General features: G+C 36.7%; 1 protein-coding gene across 1 annotated transcript in view; it reads right to left on the bottom strand.

Annotated features, from left to right (window-relative positions):
* Nucleotides 1-2,606: 2,606 nt before the first annotated feature.
* Nucleotides 2,607-18,196, bottom strand: part of ENPEP (glutamyl aminopeptidase) — an 88,555-nt gene continuing 72,965 nt past the window's right edge. Inside the window, exons 15-20 of the mRNA XM_081811992.1 lie at nucleotides 18,011-18,084; nucleotides 17,796-17,900; nucleotides 17,540-17,710; nucleotides 15,571-15,711; nucleotides 6,687-6,765; nucleotides 2,607-5,672 (exon numbers count right to left, since the gene is read on the bottom strand). Coding sequence (XP_081668118.1) covers nucleotides 5,529-5,672; nucleotides 6,687-6,765; nucleotides 15,571-15,711; nucleotides 17,540-17,710; nucleotides 17,796-17,900; nucleotides 18,011-18,084 — 714 coding nt within the window. The 3' untranslated portion in view covers nucleotides 2,607-5,528. The remainder of the gene's footprint in view (nucleotides 5,673-6,686; nucleotides 6,766-15,570; nucleotides 15,712-17,539; nucleotides 17,711-17,795; nucleotides 17,901-18,010; nucleotides 18,085-18,196) is intronic.

The raw sequence follows: 18,196 nt of genomic DNA on the forward strand, positions 1-18,196 counted from the left end.
TATCCTTCCCTTCTTCCTTTCTTTTCTCTCTCTCCCTCCCTTCCTTCCTTCTTTCCTTCCTTTCTTCCATCCAGTAACAATTGTTGACCCTTCCTATTAGTCTTAACAATGTATTCTCCATAGCATTCTCCTCTAGTTATATAATTTTTCTTGGGAGAATGTGAGGGAACATAGTATTGGGGTTCTTTTCATTGAAAGTGACAGAAACTCAATTTAAACTAGTTTAAATATAGAGAAAATTTATAGGTTCATTTTTTTTTCAAAGATCTTAGGGATGCCTACGTACAGACAGATTCAGGGGCTCAAATAATGTCATCAGGATTCTGTGTCTTTCCTCTCATAGCTCTGCTATTTTCACTTGGCTTCTCTCCATGTGGTAGTAAGATGGCCAAGAATGGCCCAGGAATCTTCTATCTCAGCAACCCCAGGAGAAAGAGGACTTCTTTAATATCCATATGTCATAACCCCAGAATACATTAATTTGCTCTGCTTGGGTCAAGTGGTCACTCCTGAGCAACATGGGGATGGGGCACCATGGTGGGAAGGGTGGGAGATGTGGGAAATGAGGCACCATGTCAAGATCACATGGAATCCTGATGACGAAAAATGCAATTTAAGAAACAGCTTAATCTGTGAATAAAAATATAAGGGTCTTTTGGAATTAATAATGCAAATTCTCGAATCAGGAAGTAGAAACAATTTTAAGGAGACAAACTTCATAAGCACTTGGTGTTTATGCCACTAAATTCCCACTGTCTATTGCAGAGCATATAAGGCTTTCTCATGAGCCCATACTACTGTGTGACTTAGCTTAGTGAGACTCCAAAAAGGGAAGACAACTTTTTTTGTAATAGCTTTATTGAGATATAATTCATATACCATAAAATTCAACCTTTTAAAGTAGTATTACAATTCAGTGGTTTTCGGTGTATTTAGACTTGTGCCACCATAACCATTATTTTATTTTTTAATTTTAAGTAGGCCCCACCCCCAACATGGGGTTTGAACTCATGACCCTGCAAGTAAGAGTTGCATATGCTCTACTGAGTGAGCCAGCCAGGTGCTTCACCATTATCTGATTTTAGAACATTCTCATCATCTCAAAAAGAAAGCATTAGCAATCACTTCCCATATCCTCTTCCTGAGCCCTTGGCAACCACTTAATCTACTTTCTGTCTCTACAGATTTGCCTATTTAGGACATTTCATAAAAATAGAATTATACAATGTGTGGCTTATTATGACTAGCTTCTCTCACTTAGCATAATATTTTCAAGTTTTATCCATGTTAAGGTATATATCATATTACTTCATTCCTCTTTAAAGTATGGCTATACCACCTTTTGTTTATCCATTCATCAGCTGCTGGACATTTGGATTATTTCCACTTTTTGGTTATTATGAATGATTCTTTGAATATTCATGTATCAATTTTTGTGTGGACTTACATTTTCAATTCTCTTGGGTATATTACAAGTAGTGGAATTGCCACATCATTTGGTAACTCTATGTTTAACATTGGAGGAATTGGGGAAGTCAAGTTTGATGGTTTATCAGTGATGCATTCTAGTGTGCCTATGTATCCCAACACAAAAGGAAAACATACCACTCCAGATTTTTTTCCTTGATTACAGATATCAATCTGTCTCAAATGCTGCCTTTCATAATTTCTCCTATATTCTAAAACTCATCGAGGCTAGAATGGACTCTCTGAGGGTCAATCCAGTCCATCAGTCTGTGCCAAGCAACAGACCCAGCTTGGAGCTTTTTTTTTTTTTTTTAATTTTTATTTATTTATTTGACAGAGAGAGACACCGCGAAAGAGGGAACACAAGCAGGGGGAGAGGGAGAGGGAGAAGCAGACTCCCAGCTGAGCAGGGAGCCCGATGCGGGGCTCGATCCCAGGACCCTGGGATCATGACCTTAGCCGAAGGCAGACGCTTAACGACTGAGCCACCCAGGCGCCCCTTGGAGTTTTTTATATGCTAAGGACAATGGCAGGAAAGGAGCACAAGGTAAAATGGAAACATAAACCCAAACAAAATCTGTAGTTACACTTTGTATCATTCAAGGGTCAGTTCAGAAAATACTGTAGGTATACTAAGCAGAAAAAGATCAAATACAAGGCATTAGGCACTTACACATCATTAAAAGTGCAGGAAGAATAGAAGTCAGAGGGTTAGTGCCAGGCTTCTGGTTTCAAGGTTGCATATCACCACCATTCTTCTCCAGAGATCAGAAACTGCTAGTATCATCCAGAAGTGAGTAAACCATGAGTGTCTCATCAGAGCTTCCCTGCACCATAGAGGTGGCAAATACACATGAGTTCAGAAGCTGTCAACTCACATCTACCCCAGAAACTGCTTTCCCCTGCACTCTCCTGAAAAGGAAGAACAGCCTCTCTTCTCTCTTTTCTTTCAAGTCTCATAGAAGTGCTTATCACTGGCAGAACTTAAATCATGTGAAAGCCAGGGAAGCGTCATTTTTGGCATCCCAGCTTGGCAATACAGGAGGATGGGGACAGAGAAGATGCGAGAAATGGAAGCGCAGTTACAATAGACAACGTCTAGCATATTGTCAGATACAATTCAAATCAGACAACCTAAATTGCCATTAGGAAAGAAACATTTTATTCAGGTAAGTAGCAAATAGTATTTAAAGGCTTTCCAGGGGAGTATCAGGTCAAAGTATTGTCATTTGCTGAAGTTAGTCAATGACTTCCCACATTCTCCTTGCCCCATGTGTTTCACCCCATCCATTAATCCCCTGACTCAATTTTTCTTCCAGTTGTCTTCTATTTTTTTTTTTTTAAGTAGGCTCCATGCCCAGCATGGAACCCAACATGGAGCTTGATCTCACAACCCTGAGAGCAAGACCTGAGCTGAGATCAAGAGTCAGCCGCTTAACTGACTGGGCCACCCAGGCTCCCCCCTTCCATCTGTCTTCTAAATCCATTCCTGAATCTAGGCCAACCGGTACCTGAAACAATATAATAGATGTAATATAATAGATATTTTTCTTTTTTTTTTTTGAAAGGGAAAGAGAGAGAGAAAAAGGGAGAGGGAGAGAGAGAGAGAGAAAGAGAAAGAGAGGGAGAGGGAGAGGGAGAGAAAATCTTAAGCAGGCTCCACGCCCAGCACAAAGCCCGACATGGGGCTTGATCTCATGAAACTGAGATCATGACATGAGCCAAAATCAAGAGTTGGACATTTAACTGACTAAGCCACCCAGGTGCCCCTATAATAGATACGGGTTGCTGTGAGAATGAAATGCAAGAATGCAGGTAAAGCCTGAATGTATGGGAAATAATAATCACCGAATACATAGTAGATGCTTTTATTGTCATTATTATGGCTCCTTTTTTTTTTTTTTATGTGGGTGCATGGCAATGATCTGGAATACAGGAGTAGACTGCCTAGATCCAAGGCAATAACACTACCCTGCTCCTTGCTACATGACCTTGCTGATCATTTCTTCCATTTAATTTTTAAAAGTTGATGGCTTACTACAGTTTAATTTTGGAAACAATATACTAATTTTCCTCCCTTGTGGAAATCAGGACAAACCAAGCAAGCAGAGTAGTAAATTGTTTTCGGCATAGGTCTATCGGTCATCAGCCTTTTAAAAAGCAGATGCTGTTTGAGAAGGGCCTGATGGACTAGTGAAGTTATTATGACAGAGTGTGCGCGGCTCTTTTGCACGTGATGCAAAGAGAACTAAATAATTCATTTTCCATGTTAGTGCTTAAAATGGAATGAAACAGAATGACTTGGAGGCAAGTTGGAATTGTTTTATTTACCATCCCCCTCAAACTTATTTTTTTTTTAATGTGTTTATTACATAAAGCAGGACAACCCCTTCTTATTTGTCGACTTGAAACAATACATAGACTTCAAGTGCTGGTTTTGATTGTGATTAATTTGAAGTTAGGCTGTTAACCCTCATGAGGATAGTAGGGCTTTCCTGATGATTTATGGTGTCAATGTGCTTTTTCTTCTGAAGTCATTTAAAATAATATTTTTAAAGTTCTGGTCTGGAAATTTCTTTTTTTTTTAAATCCCTCCCCTCCAGTCTGCTTTGAATTTGTCAGTTTAGCTGTGTAGGTTGAGAAGCAATAATTAAAAAAATAGCAGTAGGAAAGTTTACAAAGTCTGAGAGTATTTAATTAAGGCACATTATTATGTAGATAAAGTCAAAGCTAAGATTTTGATTGTTTTCATGTGCTTCAATTATCATCAAATCAATCTTAAATTATTTTATACTTCTGAAAGTTCCAAATAAATTTAGATTTTCTAGATATAGCAGACTGAAATATAGTCATTTACCTTCTTTGCTGTCTATTGGACTTAAATTGTGGATCTACTAGGCATCAAGTGCCATATTAAACATATTCTTGCCACCAGCTTCTACAAAACTGATGTCTTTAATCAAGTCACGAATATAAATTTGATCAGTGCTATTCTGTATGGATTAGGATCTAAGGGCTTATACATAAAAGTTATCTATAAGAAGATATATCCTCAGATATGCAGAGTCATGCTGGAGACACACATGGGTTTCCTCATTTTCACACTTAGATTGCTAGGTTAGATCAAAGCTAAATTCTAATTCCATTTAGTTTTATGGAATAATCAGCCTTCTCTTTTTCCTGACCAGTCTCCAATTATTTAGCCTTTTTTCTCTAAAATCCACGGAGCAAAGTTAAGCACTATCTTCCCTCTAATGTCATAGCATATTTGAAGGAGCTTTGTAGGGAATGGAACAGGACAACAGAGTACCAAACATGAAAAAGGCTAGGTTCTTGAACTGCATTTGCCTCACACTCAATTATTTGGGGAATGCTGTAGTCATTATTATTTGAGAGTAAAACAACAACATATTTTCTTCAGGTTAATCATTCAGATTTATTTTAAAAAGGAGAAGAGAGTTCTCTTGTTGATTTTATAGTGAAGGCAATAGCCATTTCTTTGGTTAATTCATGCAATCCTTGAGTAAAATTTAAACCTGGGTTACTTTGGTAGGATTTAAAGGAGTAAGACACATGTGAATACAATGGTATTAGATATGTGTAATTCTGAATAATAAAATAAATATTAAGATGGTAACTTTGGTCCCTCAAGTACTGGTATTTAAGCTTTAAAATTCAATCAAGAAAGAAGATTAAGGGGTGTTTCTTTGGTACTAAAAATGTAAAGCTAAGACCAAATTGTTCTATTTTCACAGATTTAAGATATAAAGAATGATAGTTAGAGACATGAAAATGGCTATTAAATTCTCTGTAGTTTGCAAAGAATCTCCTATGAAGTACACTTAGAAGAAATCCCTGAGTGCATTAACTACTCTATTAGTATCTTCCTTCATAAACAATTTAAAAGCTTTGCAAGACACAGAAACACATTACTTCGCAAAAGCAGTATCTGCGTATAAGTTTCCCCCCACCGTGCTTATAAATTCGGCCACCAAAGATATAATAGGAGAAACAATAGATTCACAAAATTAAAATATGATATTTGGGCACATCAACCATTCTTAAGGTAAATCCAAAAACCACTGTCTTATGGTGTTTCTATTTTGTCTTAACCACTCGATATTGTTTTTCACTGTTTCCAGCACTTGCACCCTAGGTTTTTCTCCTGCTCCAGCATCTGGGTATTTTTTGAAAAAGCTCTCCATCTAGAAAAGAGAGGACAATAATTAAGAAAGTCATCTTCAGCCCAATAGTCTTCAAGGCTTCTTTTACAAGCTAGATTGGTTTCCTTCTTCCTTGAAATTCATTCTCATCGCACAACACTGAGTTACATGTACTGGTGCATCAATTAGACTGAGCCCGTCTCTCAGATTGGCAGTTGTCGCCTGTGGCTTTTGGACTTTGGGCAGCACGTCAGGTCTAGAGAGGATCTGCCCTCTTGGGGAAGGAGAGCAGCACACCAGCGGCTGCGTGCCCCTCGGAGCTTCTGCTGCTTCTCTATTTTCTGTGCCTTCCTCAGCCTGCTCCCTGGAAAACCCAGTCTGTGGGATGCGGGCTTTGCTTAGCCTTTCACTCCAGGGGTTGGGAATATTTTAATATACTTTCAGCTCCTTTATTAAGGCCTCATAATAACATCTCTGTTAATCTTGGTTCTCTCTTTCGTCTTCCTTCCAAAACCTTCCCCCAAACTCAATCATAGTATTGTTTGCCACTTAACAAAAATAAGAATTATTTTGTTCAGAAGAAATGTTAACATTCCAATAGGTAATATACAGACATTGAAAATTCACACAATCTCAATTTTCCAATATTAATAAACATTTTGCCCTCTGGGAACTGAGATATTTGAAACCTAAACATCTTTAAATTCCAAAACTATGAATTTTGAAAGGAATCAAATCTTGACCATCTTATTCCAAGTTACAATTACGAAGGAAGGGGAAACATACTGTCCACGCTTTGGTAAGCCGAAAGGTCTCAGGTGGCCTTCTATGCCTCTCAAGGCCTCAGCTTTCTCAACTTTTACACTTTGTTTCTTGGTTATTTGAATTGTTTTTAGTTTAGAAAAAATAAGTCTACATTTAATTAGATATAAAAATTATTACTTTCTCCTTGTCCTCTGAGATCTGAATAGAGAAAATGCCATTTCCATTTGAAAAAAAAAAAAAAAGTTTAATTCTGTTATTCCTGGACAAGTTTAGAGGGATTTAACTTCATACCTGCCAGAGCTGTAATTCAGTGTTGAAAGGTTCTGCTATGGTGACAATCCTGCCAAGGTTTCTGTCATTGAGTGTATATCTGAAGAGAAATTTAAAGAAGGAAGAGGGAATATAAGTGTCAAGAACTTTAAATCCTTTCTCTAGATGCAGACATTTCCTTTTGATTTTGCGGGTTTTTAAAAACGGTAATTTTCAAAGTAAGCAAACACAGTAAGTAAACACATTTAATCTAAAATTTCTATTCAGGAAAAATTCTTAGTACATCCTTCAGCCTTTTTGTAGACAGAGCCACAACACCACCCCAGATGTGGTGGACCGCTGGATGGACTCCCCCCGATCTGTTCTTTTGTCCTGCGCACAGGAGAACCCCTATGGAGATTACATTTCTCCGCCTCCCTCACAGCTAGGTGCGGTCGGGCGCCTCAGTTCTCATCAGCGGGACAGGAGTTCAACCTCTGCCTCCTCGCTTAAGTCAAGGAAAATTGCTTGCCCTCGACTTCTTGTTGTTTTTTTTTTTCCCTTTCTTCCAAGCTTCAGCCACACCAACAGGATAAGGCCCTAAGGCCTTGTGGGGCAGAACCCTTTAATGACTTGAGTGTTCACTTCAGGAGACTAACATGAGTGAGAAATAATTATGTATGTCCGTTGCAGCGTTTCTGTGTTTCCCATACAGCAAAGTAGCTCTAGTCCCCTTTACCCTGACAAATCCTCCATGCATCTTCCCGCAGGTACAGAAATTTGAATATAAGCTATTTATTCTTCTTTCAAAAAGCTTTATTAGCTACTCGCCTACTATATTAGTCTGTATCAGCCTATATGATCTATATTAGTCAGGCCATGCAAAGACACTTGAAGCTAAATGTAAAGATAGGATTTTAGAGATGATACTCTATTCCTGTCCTTGTTGTACTTTCTCTCATAAAGAGCAAGAATCAGAGATTTCCTTACAGACCATAATACAAATGATTGTGATACAGATAAAAATCTCATCGCAACCAATCACAGTGTGAGAAAAACAACCACAAGAATTATGTATTAACTTTGAACCACTGGAATGCTGAGGAAGGATAAAAGAAAACATATCGCTATAGGGAGAGGTAAACAAACAGTAGAAGAAATTTTACATTTCAAAATTATCACATAACAAAAGCAGAAGCCATGGAGTTAAAAGCTAACAAACTTTGTCGTATGTATTTTTTAAATTTTTATGCTAAAAAGCTCATAAAATTAAGTCAAAATTCATTTTTTTTGTTGTGGAAAGAGCAAATATTTTCACTATACAACGAACACTTACAAATTGGTAAAAGCGAGAAATACACCAATGTGAAATTGTCAAAGAAATGAATCAGCAGTTTGCAAAAGAAACATAAAGAGAAAATGTACCAATGGGAAAAAAGAGGAAATGTTCTAATAATTAATAATGATTTTCAGTGAACTAGGTCCAGTGCTCACTCTTATCATAAACGTCATTGAATTGAAATCCACCATGTCTTTCATCTCTCATGTCTTAGTCTAATGTAAGCGATTTCCCTTTACTTAATGTCAACAGTCATTATCCCAAATATAAGACTCTGAGGCATCTATTCTCAACACTGCCCCAATAATGTATATGCTGTACTTCCTCGCCCCTGACAGACTCCGAGATCTCCCAATCTCTTGATCCCTTCCACCTAGCCTTCTGGAACTATCCCTTTCCAGGGAATATTTCTTCTTATTTGGAGAACGTTTTTTTTCCCCACATCCTTCATAGAAGCAGGTCAGAAATGGACTTGATGTGCTCATGCTCCCCCATTGTGGATTCCAGACCATTATTTCTCCACTCTTTTTAAAAACCTCTGTTCCTTCTAGTTATTCTCCCTCACCTAAATTGTGATACACTTTAGCACCTGACTCCTAGTCTTCCTCTCTATTCCAAGCTGTGATTTCAAGGTCCACATGGATGGTAAATATAATATCCCAGCTCCTTAGTTTCTTAACATTCTCATTCCCAGTGATATTTTCTTTACCTTGGCCGCCAATTCCCATGATCATACCTTGCGATCATCAATAAGTACACTGTCTCTAAAATTTAGAGACATGATAAAATTTACCTTTCAGTTTTCACTATGACCATTCTCTGACTTCATCTGGATTTCTGGCCTATTGATCATCCCTAGCTCTACTTTCTCCTGGACCATCAGCTCTTCCTTTTCCTGCACTTGTTTCCTTACATAGTTTAGATTCCATGGTCTACCACTCTCAATAACATTTTTTTTTTCCTAAGCCCTAAACTTCCTTACAGTTTAATAACTTGTTTCTAGCAAAACTCCAGCTTTGGATGAAATCAACTGCCCATTTCCTCTGTGTTTGTGCCAGGTGGCTAATCTTCCAAGGGAAGTCACCCAACTTTTTCCAAAATGTTTCACTATAAATTCATGAATATCAATCTTAAATGGACCCTCCACAATGAGAGTCCTCCTACATTACCCTGGTCAATTCATTCTCTTAATCCTTGAATTACTTTTTTCAAGTATTTTCACTCTCTTCAAACCTCCAGACATTCTCCTGCTTCCCTCCTTCTCCAACAAAGATGACCTTGTCTTCTAATTCACAGAGAAAATACATAGTAACTCTTACATCTTTTAGTTTACAGACATACAAAGACACCTGTTTTTCTTCTATTATGTGTGCATTGGCTCCAACTTCTCCCCACTTTCTTAAAAATTTTATTTTTAAAAGAATCTTTTCTGTCTTACATAGTAAATCTCCCATTCTTCACTGGCTCTTTCTCATCAGCTTTAAAATATATTAAACATATTAAAACTATCTTCCACAAAGAAAAAGAAAAAAATTCTCTTCCTTGATCTGGCATCTCTCTTAATATCCTTTCTCTCACCTCCCCATTCATAGTCAAACTTTGCAAGAGAGTTCTCTACATTTCATATCTTCATTTCCTCTCCATTGATTGATTAATTAATTTGCTTCAATTTGGGTTCTGCCACCATCACTCCCCTGAAAAACTCTTTCTAGAGTTACCAATAGCTTTTATGCCAGTAAATCTAATGGGCACTTTTCGGTCTTGGATTTACTCAATTCTTAAGTAGCATTTGACAAGGGACTATAACTTCCTTGAAACAATCTCCACTTCAACATCTCAAAAGAGACTCAAAGACATCATAAATAGCAAACTGAATTCATTGTTCTCCTTCTCCTTACCTTTTCTAGAAACCAAAGCATCCTTGTCACCTCACTTCTGTCCTATTTCTACTTCACCAAGCTCTAAATGTTGTTCTTATCTCTTCATCTTCATTGCCAGAGTCCAATCTACCACTACCTTTTGCTGGGACTCCTCCAATAGCTCTCTGACCGCTTTTCTCAAATTCACTCTGGCCCCCACCTAGGTCTGTGTTTTACCACCAGAGCTTTCTTTTCAAAGTAAAATCAAGCATTTCACTTTCTTACTTAAAACCCTTTCGTGATTTAGCACTGCTCTTACAACAACAGCCCAGATCTTACATCTGACCCTGCAAAGTTTGGCCCTTATCTTTTCTCTTTTCTGATAGAAGGTATTCAGCCAGGAATGCTTCACTTCCTGTTCAACTAAGTAACTCCTGCTCTTCCTTTAGAATTCAGCTCAACCATCACTTCCTTAGGGAAGCCCTTAATGTCCAAATTCTCTTGACTTGGTCAGTTCCCCTTTTACACTCTTTCAGTGTGACCAGAACTTCTTCTATTTGTAGTTATTACAGTCTTAATTGTACATACATTTGTGTGATTCTTTAATTAATATTGGCCTCCATTACCAGATCCTAAGCTCCATGAGGACAGAGATCCAGGTCTGTTTCTACTATTGTATCTTCAATGCCAAGTGCAGTGCCTAGCTTTTAGTAGATGTTATACAGTATTTACTGGATAAAAGGATTATAATTTAAAATGAGATATCAGGGGCGCCTGGGTGGCTCAGCCGTTAAGTGTCTGCCTTCGGCTTAGGTCATGATCCCGGGTTCCTGGGATTGAGCCCCGCATCGGGCTCCCTGCTCAGCGGGAAGCCTCCTTCTCCCTCCTCCCATTCCCCCTGCTTGTGTTCTGGCTCTCGCTAACTCTCTCTCTGCCAAATAAATAAAATCTTTAAAAAAATAAAAAAATAAAGAAAATAAAATGAGATATCAGTTTTTATATACTCAGTTAGCAAGGATATTGTTTTTCTTTAATTTAAATTCTAGTTATTTGACATACAGTTCAGTATTGGTTCAGGAGGAGAATTCATTGGTTCATCATTTACACATAACACCCAGTGCTCATCATAGCAAGTGCCCTCCTTAATACGCATCACTCATCTATCCCATTGCCCTCCCATCTCCTTCCATCAGCCCTCAGTTTGTTCTCTATAGTTAAGAGTCTCTCAGAATTTGTTTCCCCCATCTCTCTTTTTCCCCTCCTGAATGCTCATCCGTTTTGTTTCTTAAATTCCACATATGAGTGAAATCCTATAGTACTTGTCTTTCTCTGACTGACTTATTTTGCTTAGCATAATATACTCTAGCTCCACCCAGGTCATTGCAAATGGCAAGATTTCATTCTTTTTGATGGCTGAGTAGTATCCCATCCACCACCTCTTCTTTATCCATTCATCAGTTGATGGACATTTGGCCCCTCTCCATAGTTTGGTTATTGTTGATAATGATGCTATAGACATTGGGGAGTCCCAGCAAAAGGTAGTGGTAGATTGGACTCTGGCAATGAAGATGAAGAGATAAGAACAACATTTAGAGCTTGGTGAAGTAGAAATAGGACAGAAGTGAGGTGACAAGGATGCATGTATTCCTTCAAATGTGTATTTTAGTATCCTTTGAGTAAATACCTAGTAGTGCAATTGCTGGATCATTGGGTAGTTCTATTTTTAGCTTTTTGAGGAACAGCCATACTATTCTCCAGAGTGGCTGCACCAGTTTTCATTCCCACCAACACTGTAAGAGGGTTCCCCTTTCTCTGCATCTTGCCAGCATCTTTTGTTTCCTGTGTTGTTAATTTTAGCCATTCTGACAGGTGTGAGGTGGTATCTCATCATGGTTTTGATTTGTATTTCCCTGATGATGAGTGATGCTGATCACCTTTTCATGTGTCTGTTAGCCATCTGGATGTCTTCTTTGGAAAAATGTCTGTTCATATCTTCTGCCCATTTCTTAACTGGATTATTTGTTTTTTGGGTGTTGTGTTTGATAAGTTATTTATAGATTCTGGATATTACCCCTTTATCAGATGTTATTTGAAAATATCTTCTCCCATTCAGTAGGCTGCCTTTTAGTTTTGTTGATTGTTTCCTTCGCTGTGCAGAATATTTTTATCTTGATAAGTCCCAATAGTTCATTTTTGCTTTTGTTTCCCTTGCCCCTGGTGACATGTCTAATAAGAAATTGCTATGGCTACGGTCAAAGACCTTGCTGCCTGTGTTCTCCTCTAAGATTTTGATGGTTTCCTATCTCACATTTAGGTCTTTTATTAGCAAGGATATTTCTAAAGACAGCCCTCAGTGTTAGCAAGGGTTGGAAAAATGGGCAAAGTTAATAGTAAATTTTTTTCTGGGTGGCCATTCTGCAACATTCATCAGAAAGTTTGGAACAGTTTTATTATCCAACAGATAGAGATTGGCTAAATAAACTAAGATATATCTATACACTGAAATATGATTGAGCATCAAAAATAACATTGAGGAAGCATACTTAAAGACATGAAAAGACATCCACGATAGAGGATGATGCAGGGGGAGAAGCAGGTTATAAAACCATATGCATCATATGATTTCATTTCTGTAAATAAACAGCCATAGAAAAATGTCTCAAGGAAAACAGTAGTGTGACAAGGGTTACTTCTTTTTAAAGATTTTATTTATTTATTTATTTATTTATTTGACAGAGAGAGAGACAGTGAGAGAGGGAACACAAGGAGAGGGAAGGGAGGAGGGAGAAGCAGGCTTCCCACTGAGCACGGAGCCTGATGTAGGGCTGGATCCCAGGACCTGAGTCTAAGGCCGACAGTTAACGACTGAGCCACTGAGGCGCTCCTGACAAGGGTTATTTCTAGGTGGTGGAATCACAGGTGATTTTTATATCCCTATATTTGCTTATCTGTATTTTGTGCAAAAAAATACCTACCCATTTTATAATAAGAAAATGGGGGATTTAAAAAAGGAAATCACACTAAGTTGCTATAATGATATTCTGTAGATTCAAAGAAAGTCTGTTAATTAGAGGTAAGAAAACAATTTTTCTCAGTGACCTTCTATAACTCTATAATATTCCTTTTCTGTTTTGTTCCTAGTGACTACAAATTAGAGGATATTTTGGGGAACTAGCAATGAATAGATTGAATAGAGACTGCAACTCCCTGTATAAATAATAAAAATGTAAGAACAAAATATGTTTATCCCAATAAACCAATAGCATATAAAGTGTTACATTTAAAGGGAAACATGCTGTATATTTATCATGTTAATTACTTTTAAAACTAAAATAAGGATTTATCTTAAATATTAAAAAATAATATTATATAACAATCATCTTCTTGGACTTAATACTTACATAAGTATTATTATATTACCCAAAAGAAATTATTTCAATGCACATAAAACTTTTAATTAAATTCTTACTAATTTTCTTTGTCTTTGAGGCAGTCTTTAAATGGTTTCAGTCATGTCCCATTGACTTAATTTTCAACCATAGTCATAAATTAAAATCAAACCTTAGCACACCACACTACTGACTTATTGAGTTCATTCATCTTCACAGTTTCATCTAAGACCTTACTGGAATAAACGAAAGCAAAGACTAATTGCAGAAATATCTTTGGAACTTTTTGATGAAGTCTCAAACTAGAAAGGGCATTAGTGGTGTGGCCATCAGTTGTCATAAAAATTACATGACAAAACCCTTTGTAAAAAAGCAGCTTATTTATTTTAGGACGACAATAAATTGTTCAGGAACCTAGGCAGGAAAATCACTCATCCTGAATTCTGGAAAATATTCAAGAGTTTGGAAATATTTGTATAAAGCTTGCTCATTTTTGTTTAATTCATCCTATCCAATTTTAGCAGGGAAGTTCTATTTATTCAAACTAACCATAATTAATATTGGGTGTTATTTTTGTGTCCAACATGTGGTTGTAATATACTTTTATGTTTGAGGCTATGTGAAATAATACCTCATGAGAATTAATTCATTAGACTATGAAGAAATATGAAAAGCCTTGAGCAAGGGTTTTGGAACTAGCACTGGGAATAGTATATCAATTTATTATTTTTTTTTAAAATTCAGGATTAGGTCTAATTAATTTATTTTAGGGTCAGATGTTTATGACTTTTATGACAAAATAACACCTGTTTTTTCTAGTTATTAATTATTAAGAGGTATGACAATGAACTAATTTTTTAAAATGAAAAATATCTTCTTTGAAATAAATCACACCAAAACTATTCAAATAGGCCTTGAAAAGTACTTTATATTTAATAAACAATAAGGGACTCGCCATTTTATTATGCAAAATGGAACATTATTTACTTATCTTTTTACAATAATTCAAAAGTAAGCATTCTTCTTCATCTGCATAGGTTTCCTGCATCATGTACCAAAAAAATGAAAGACTTATAGTCTTTTTGATTAAAACAAAATACTCAGTACATTTCAGTAGGCATATATTAAGCAAATGCAATGTACTGGCTTGCATAACATGAAGTGTTACCTTCAGATAACATGTTCTCAATAGGAAGATTTATTAATTCTAAGTCATGCGTTTCATTGAAACAGTTATAAACAGATGGACAAAGCATCATACACACACACACACACACACATACATGCCAGTTAATTTTTATAGAGATGGATGAACAGTTACACTCCATCACTGTAAGAACAGAAAAGGCAAAATTTCATCACAAATAGGCACAAGCAATGTAGGGTATCTTAGTTGAAAGATACAGATATAATCTGGATCTCAGAACGATGAGAAATGTGAATGAACCTATGGCAGCCTGATGAATTGTGGGGTAGAAAAGAGAATGGAAATAAAAGTTATCTTCATAGTTAGAATTTCTGATAAGGCAGTCATTATCAATGAGGTAGTGCTGATGGGAAAACAGGAGCGATTAGGGGAGGATAACTTGTTTCCCAGTGTGGGGATTACAGACAGTAAGGGTCTTTTGGTCAATGTTTACACATTTATTTGGATATATAATCTAGATTCTACTTTATAGTCTGTAAAAAAAATTTTAATAGGAAAAACCACTAAATTTAGAGGATTAGGACCAAGAATAGCAACATTTCTTCTAAATGGGGCTGAAGAAATAAGAAATTTGGGAAAGCATCTCTTTAGTTTGATTTGCTCCTCTCTTGTCCTTTCTACTTCCCATTTTAAAATTGCTATTGCCTGGGAAATATAGGTCCCTTTAATACCTAAAGTATAATTATCTGGTCAAGGGAGATAAAAGTTATCATCCATATAAGCTCAGTAAGATATAAGCCTCCAATTTGAACCCAAGTCCAGAAACTCGCTTCATTTTCATTAAATCTTGAGAATTAAATACGTGCCTGGCATGATAGTAGGTGCTAACACAACAGAGAGAGTTACCTTAACTTGTTTTAACCAAACTAAAAATAATACAATTTAGGCATCTCTCCAGATTTCAGAACTCTGTAGATCAGTTGGAAACAATAATTTCCAGAAAAGGAATTAGGCCTAAAATCAACTAGTTTATTGCTTCCCTAGAAGGAAAATACCATGATCCTTTACTTCTAACTATATGCCATTCCAGATATTGTATAGATGTCAGAGAAAGTACAACAAAGAGAAAAAGAAAGAACTTGTTGATGGTATCAAACAAAGAGAACAACAAGCCATTATCTGATTATCCCACCTGTCGACTAGATATTCCCAGTTGAGCTGAATCCAATTCCAGGCCATATTCTTCCCATAGCTGTTGTATGAGATATATCGGATGACTGTAAACACATCCTGGGTTTTAATTAGGTTTGGGTCCTTGAGCAAATCTAAATATCTAAGAAAACACAAATAGAAAAATAATTCAAAATGTTAACTATAAACTTTTAAAAAATTAATTGAATTTATTGTATATAAGCACTTCACCCATTTAACTATTACCCCCCTGAACTAAAAAAAAAAAAAAGAGCCAGTAAATTAAGGGAAAGTATTTATTCTTTTATTTTCTAATGAATAGCAGTTACATCTTACTTGTTCTTCCCTAGATTGTAAGAAACAACTAAAGTAACCTATATGGTTAGATTAATTAGCTATAAGTATAGTCTAATGCAAAGAAGTCCAAGATAAATTAAGTGACCAGATCAATAGATTTTTTCTTTTTTTTATTATGTTATGTTAATCACCAGACATGACATCATTAGTTTTTGATGTAGTGTTCCATGATTCATTGTTTGCGTATAACACGCAGTGCTCCATGCAGAACGTGCCCTCTTTAATACCCATCACCAGGCTAACCCATCCCCCACCCCCCTCCCCTCTAGAACCCTCAGTTTGTTTCTCAGAGTCCATGGTCTCTCATGGTTTTATTAACTCTATGCCATAGCTGTACCTAGAGGGAATATCTTGACATACTCTAGACCATTGAACTTCCAGAAACTGCACCTTTAGTGGTAGTCTTGAATTTTTGTGGAACTTATCACTCATCCTCTAATTCACAAGAGTCTTAGTAAGGCATGTAAGCACTTGCTAATTTTCTCATCAGATAATCAGCACAGTGCCATCAAAATAATGGATCAATATGATGTTTTATGGAATGGCAAAATGATCAAGTTCTTGATAGACTATTTTAGGGCCAAGAGCAAGAGAATTGACATCTACCCCAAAGCAAGATGATGAAGGAGTATTGTTGGCTTTCCTTCCTGTTATTCTTACAAACTGTTTATTGCATCGTAATTTCCTATCTATATTCTGCCTCTCTCATGAGCTATAAGTTTCTCAAGGATAGATATCATGTCTTATTCATTTTTATTCCCACAATTTATATACCTACACATAGAAAGGACTTCATAAGTGTTGGTTAAGTGAATGCAGTAAATAATTCAGAAACCATAGCTAAGCAACAAATGAATTAAGGCAGATGCTAGTTGATTTGGGGCATATGTGTAATGGCAGAAGACTCATAGGTGTGCTTCAAGCGGTCTTTCTGAGTGTAATATAAATACATTTTGTGTGTGTGTATGCATATTGTGCACATACTTCTTCTCTGATGACAGAAACCAATTTTGTTCTGGGCTTGGATCAAGGTATCCTTGATAGTAGGGAAGTAGGTAGGCTCCTACCCCAGCCTCAGAGTATGGTGATGACTCAAATCAGTCAAAGGAATTCAAGTTAATCCTAGGTGGCAAATGATCAAGTGGTAGACCTAGAGTATAACCCAGAATGATCAAGTGTGATCCAGTTCTGGTTATGAGGGGAAGCAGAGATAACTCACCTTTAGCATAAAAGACAAAGTCTTGTGAGGAGGAACTCTTTTGTTCTTGTTCGTCTTTCACTGAACATATTTGTGCAAAGAAAAACATTTGGAGCTTTAGAGGTTATGAGACATCCAACATGTTGAGGATGGCAGAACAGAAAGAGAAATACCCCAGGTCCTGAATGAAAATGTTGAACCACTGCTCACAACTAGAAACTGCCTACTCCCAGAATGTTTTCATATGAGATTACATTTCTTTATTCCACTCTTACATGGATACTTTGTTTCTTGCCAGGAAAATAAGTTTTAATAGATGTTCTTGGAAATGTATCATACTTTAATTCACATCTTAAAGTGACCGTGACACATAAACCATCACATGCCACTCATATGAATGAAAAAAAAAATTTACCTTGACAAAAGAGTAACATTGTTCACCGATGCTAATCCATACAACAGTTTTTCTTTTTCCTGAGCTAATGAAGTTTTCTGGTATTGATCAAGAGTGTAGTTCCATGAAGTCTCGTTACCGGAGTTCTGCATTCCATACCGATATACCAGAAGCCTGAGATTTGTAGGAAGCCTAGAAGAAGAAACAGTGTTTCAGAGATTTTAATTCTTCATTTTTAAGTTTGAACTCCTCTAGAAATGAACACATGAACAGTCACCTTACAGTCCCACTTAGCCACTGCTGAAATAATTGGGTAGCATTGTCCAAGGCTTCTTGATCTTTCATTTTGCACGCAAGCCCTAACACGGATGCACGGAGTAACCTTAAAAAACAAACACATGCAAAGCTGGGGACATGAGCACTTTTTAACATGTTTTAACATACACAAACAAATATTAAATGAAAATTAATTTTAAAAATGTAAGAAATAACTTTGTAAGGTGGTCTCCGTCATCATTCCATCCCAGAAAATCTGCAATGGGCTTCACTTGACTTTGGAAGTATTTCTGAAATAAAAGCACCATGTACAATGAGTAATAATTTACTATTTATCAACAGGTTCTCATTTATTATGATCTACAGCCCCCTGTTGTAATCTTCTTTCCTACTAGTTCAGAG

Source organism: Leptonychotes weddellii, chromosome 2 (assembly GCF_054177405.1).
Source record: "Leptonychotes weddellii isolate Sample4059 chromosome 2, ASM5417740v2, whole genome shotgun sequence".
Taxonomy (NCBI): domain Eukaryota; kingdom Metazoa; phylum Chordata; class Mammalia; order Carnivora; family Phocidae; genus Leptonychotes; species Leptonychotes weddellii.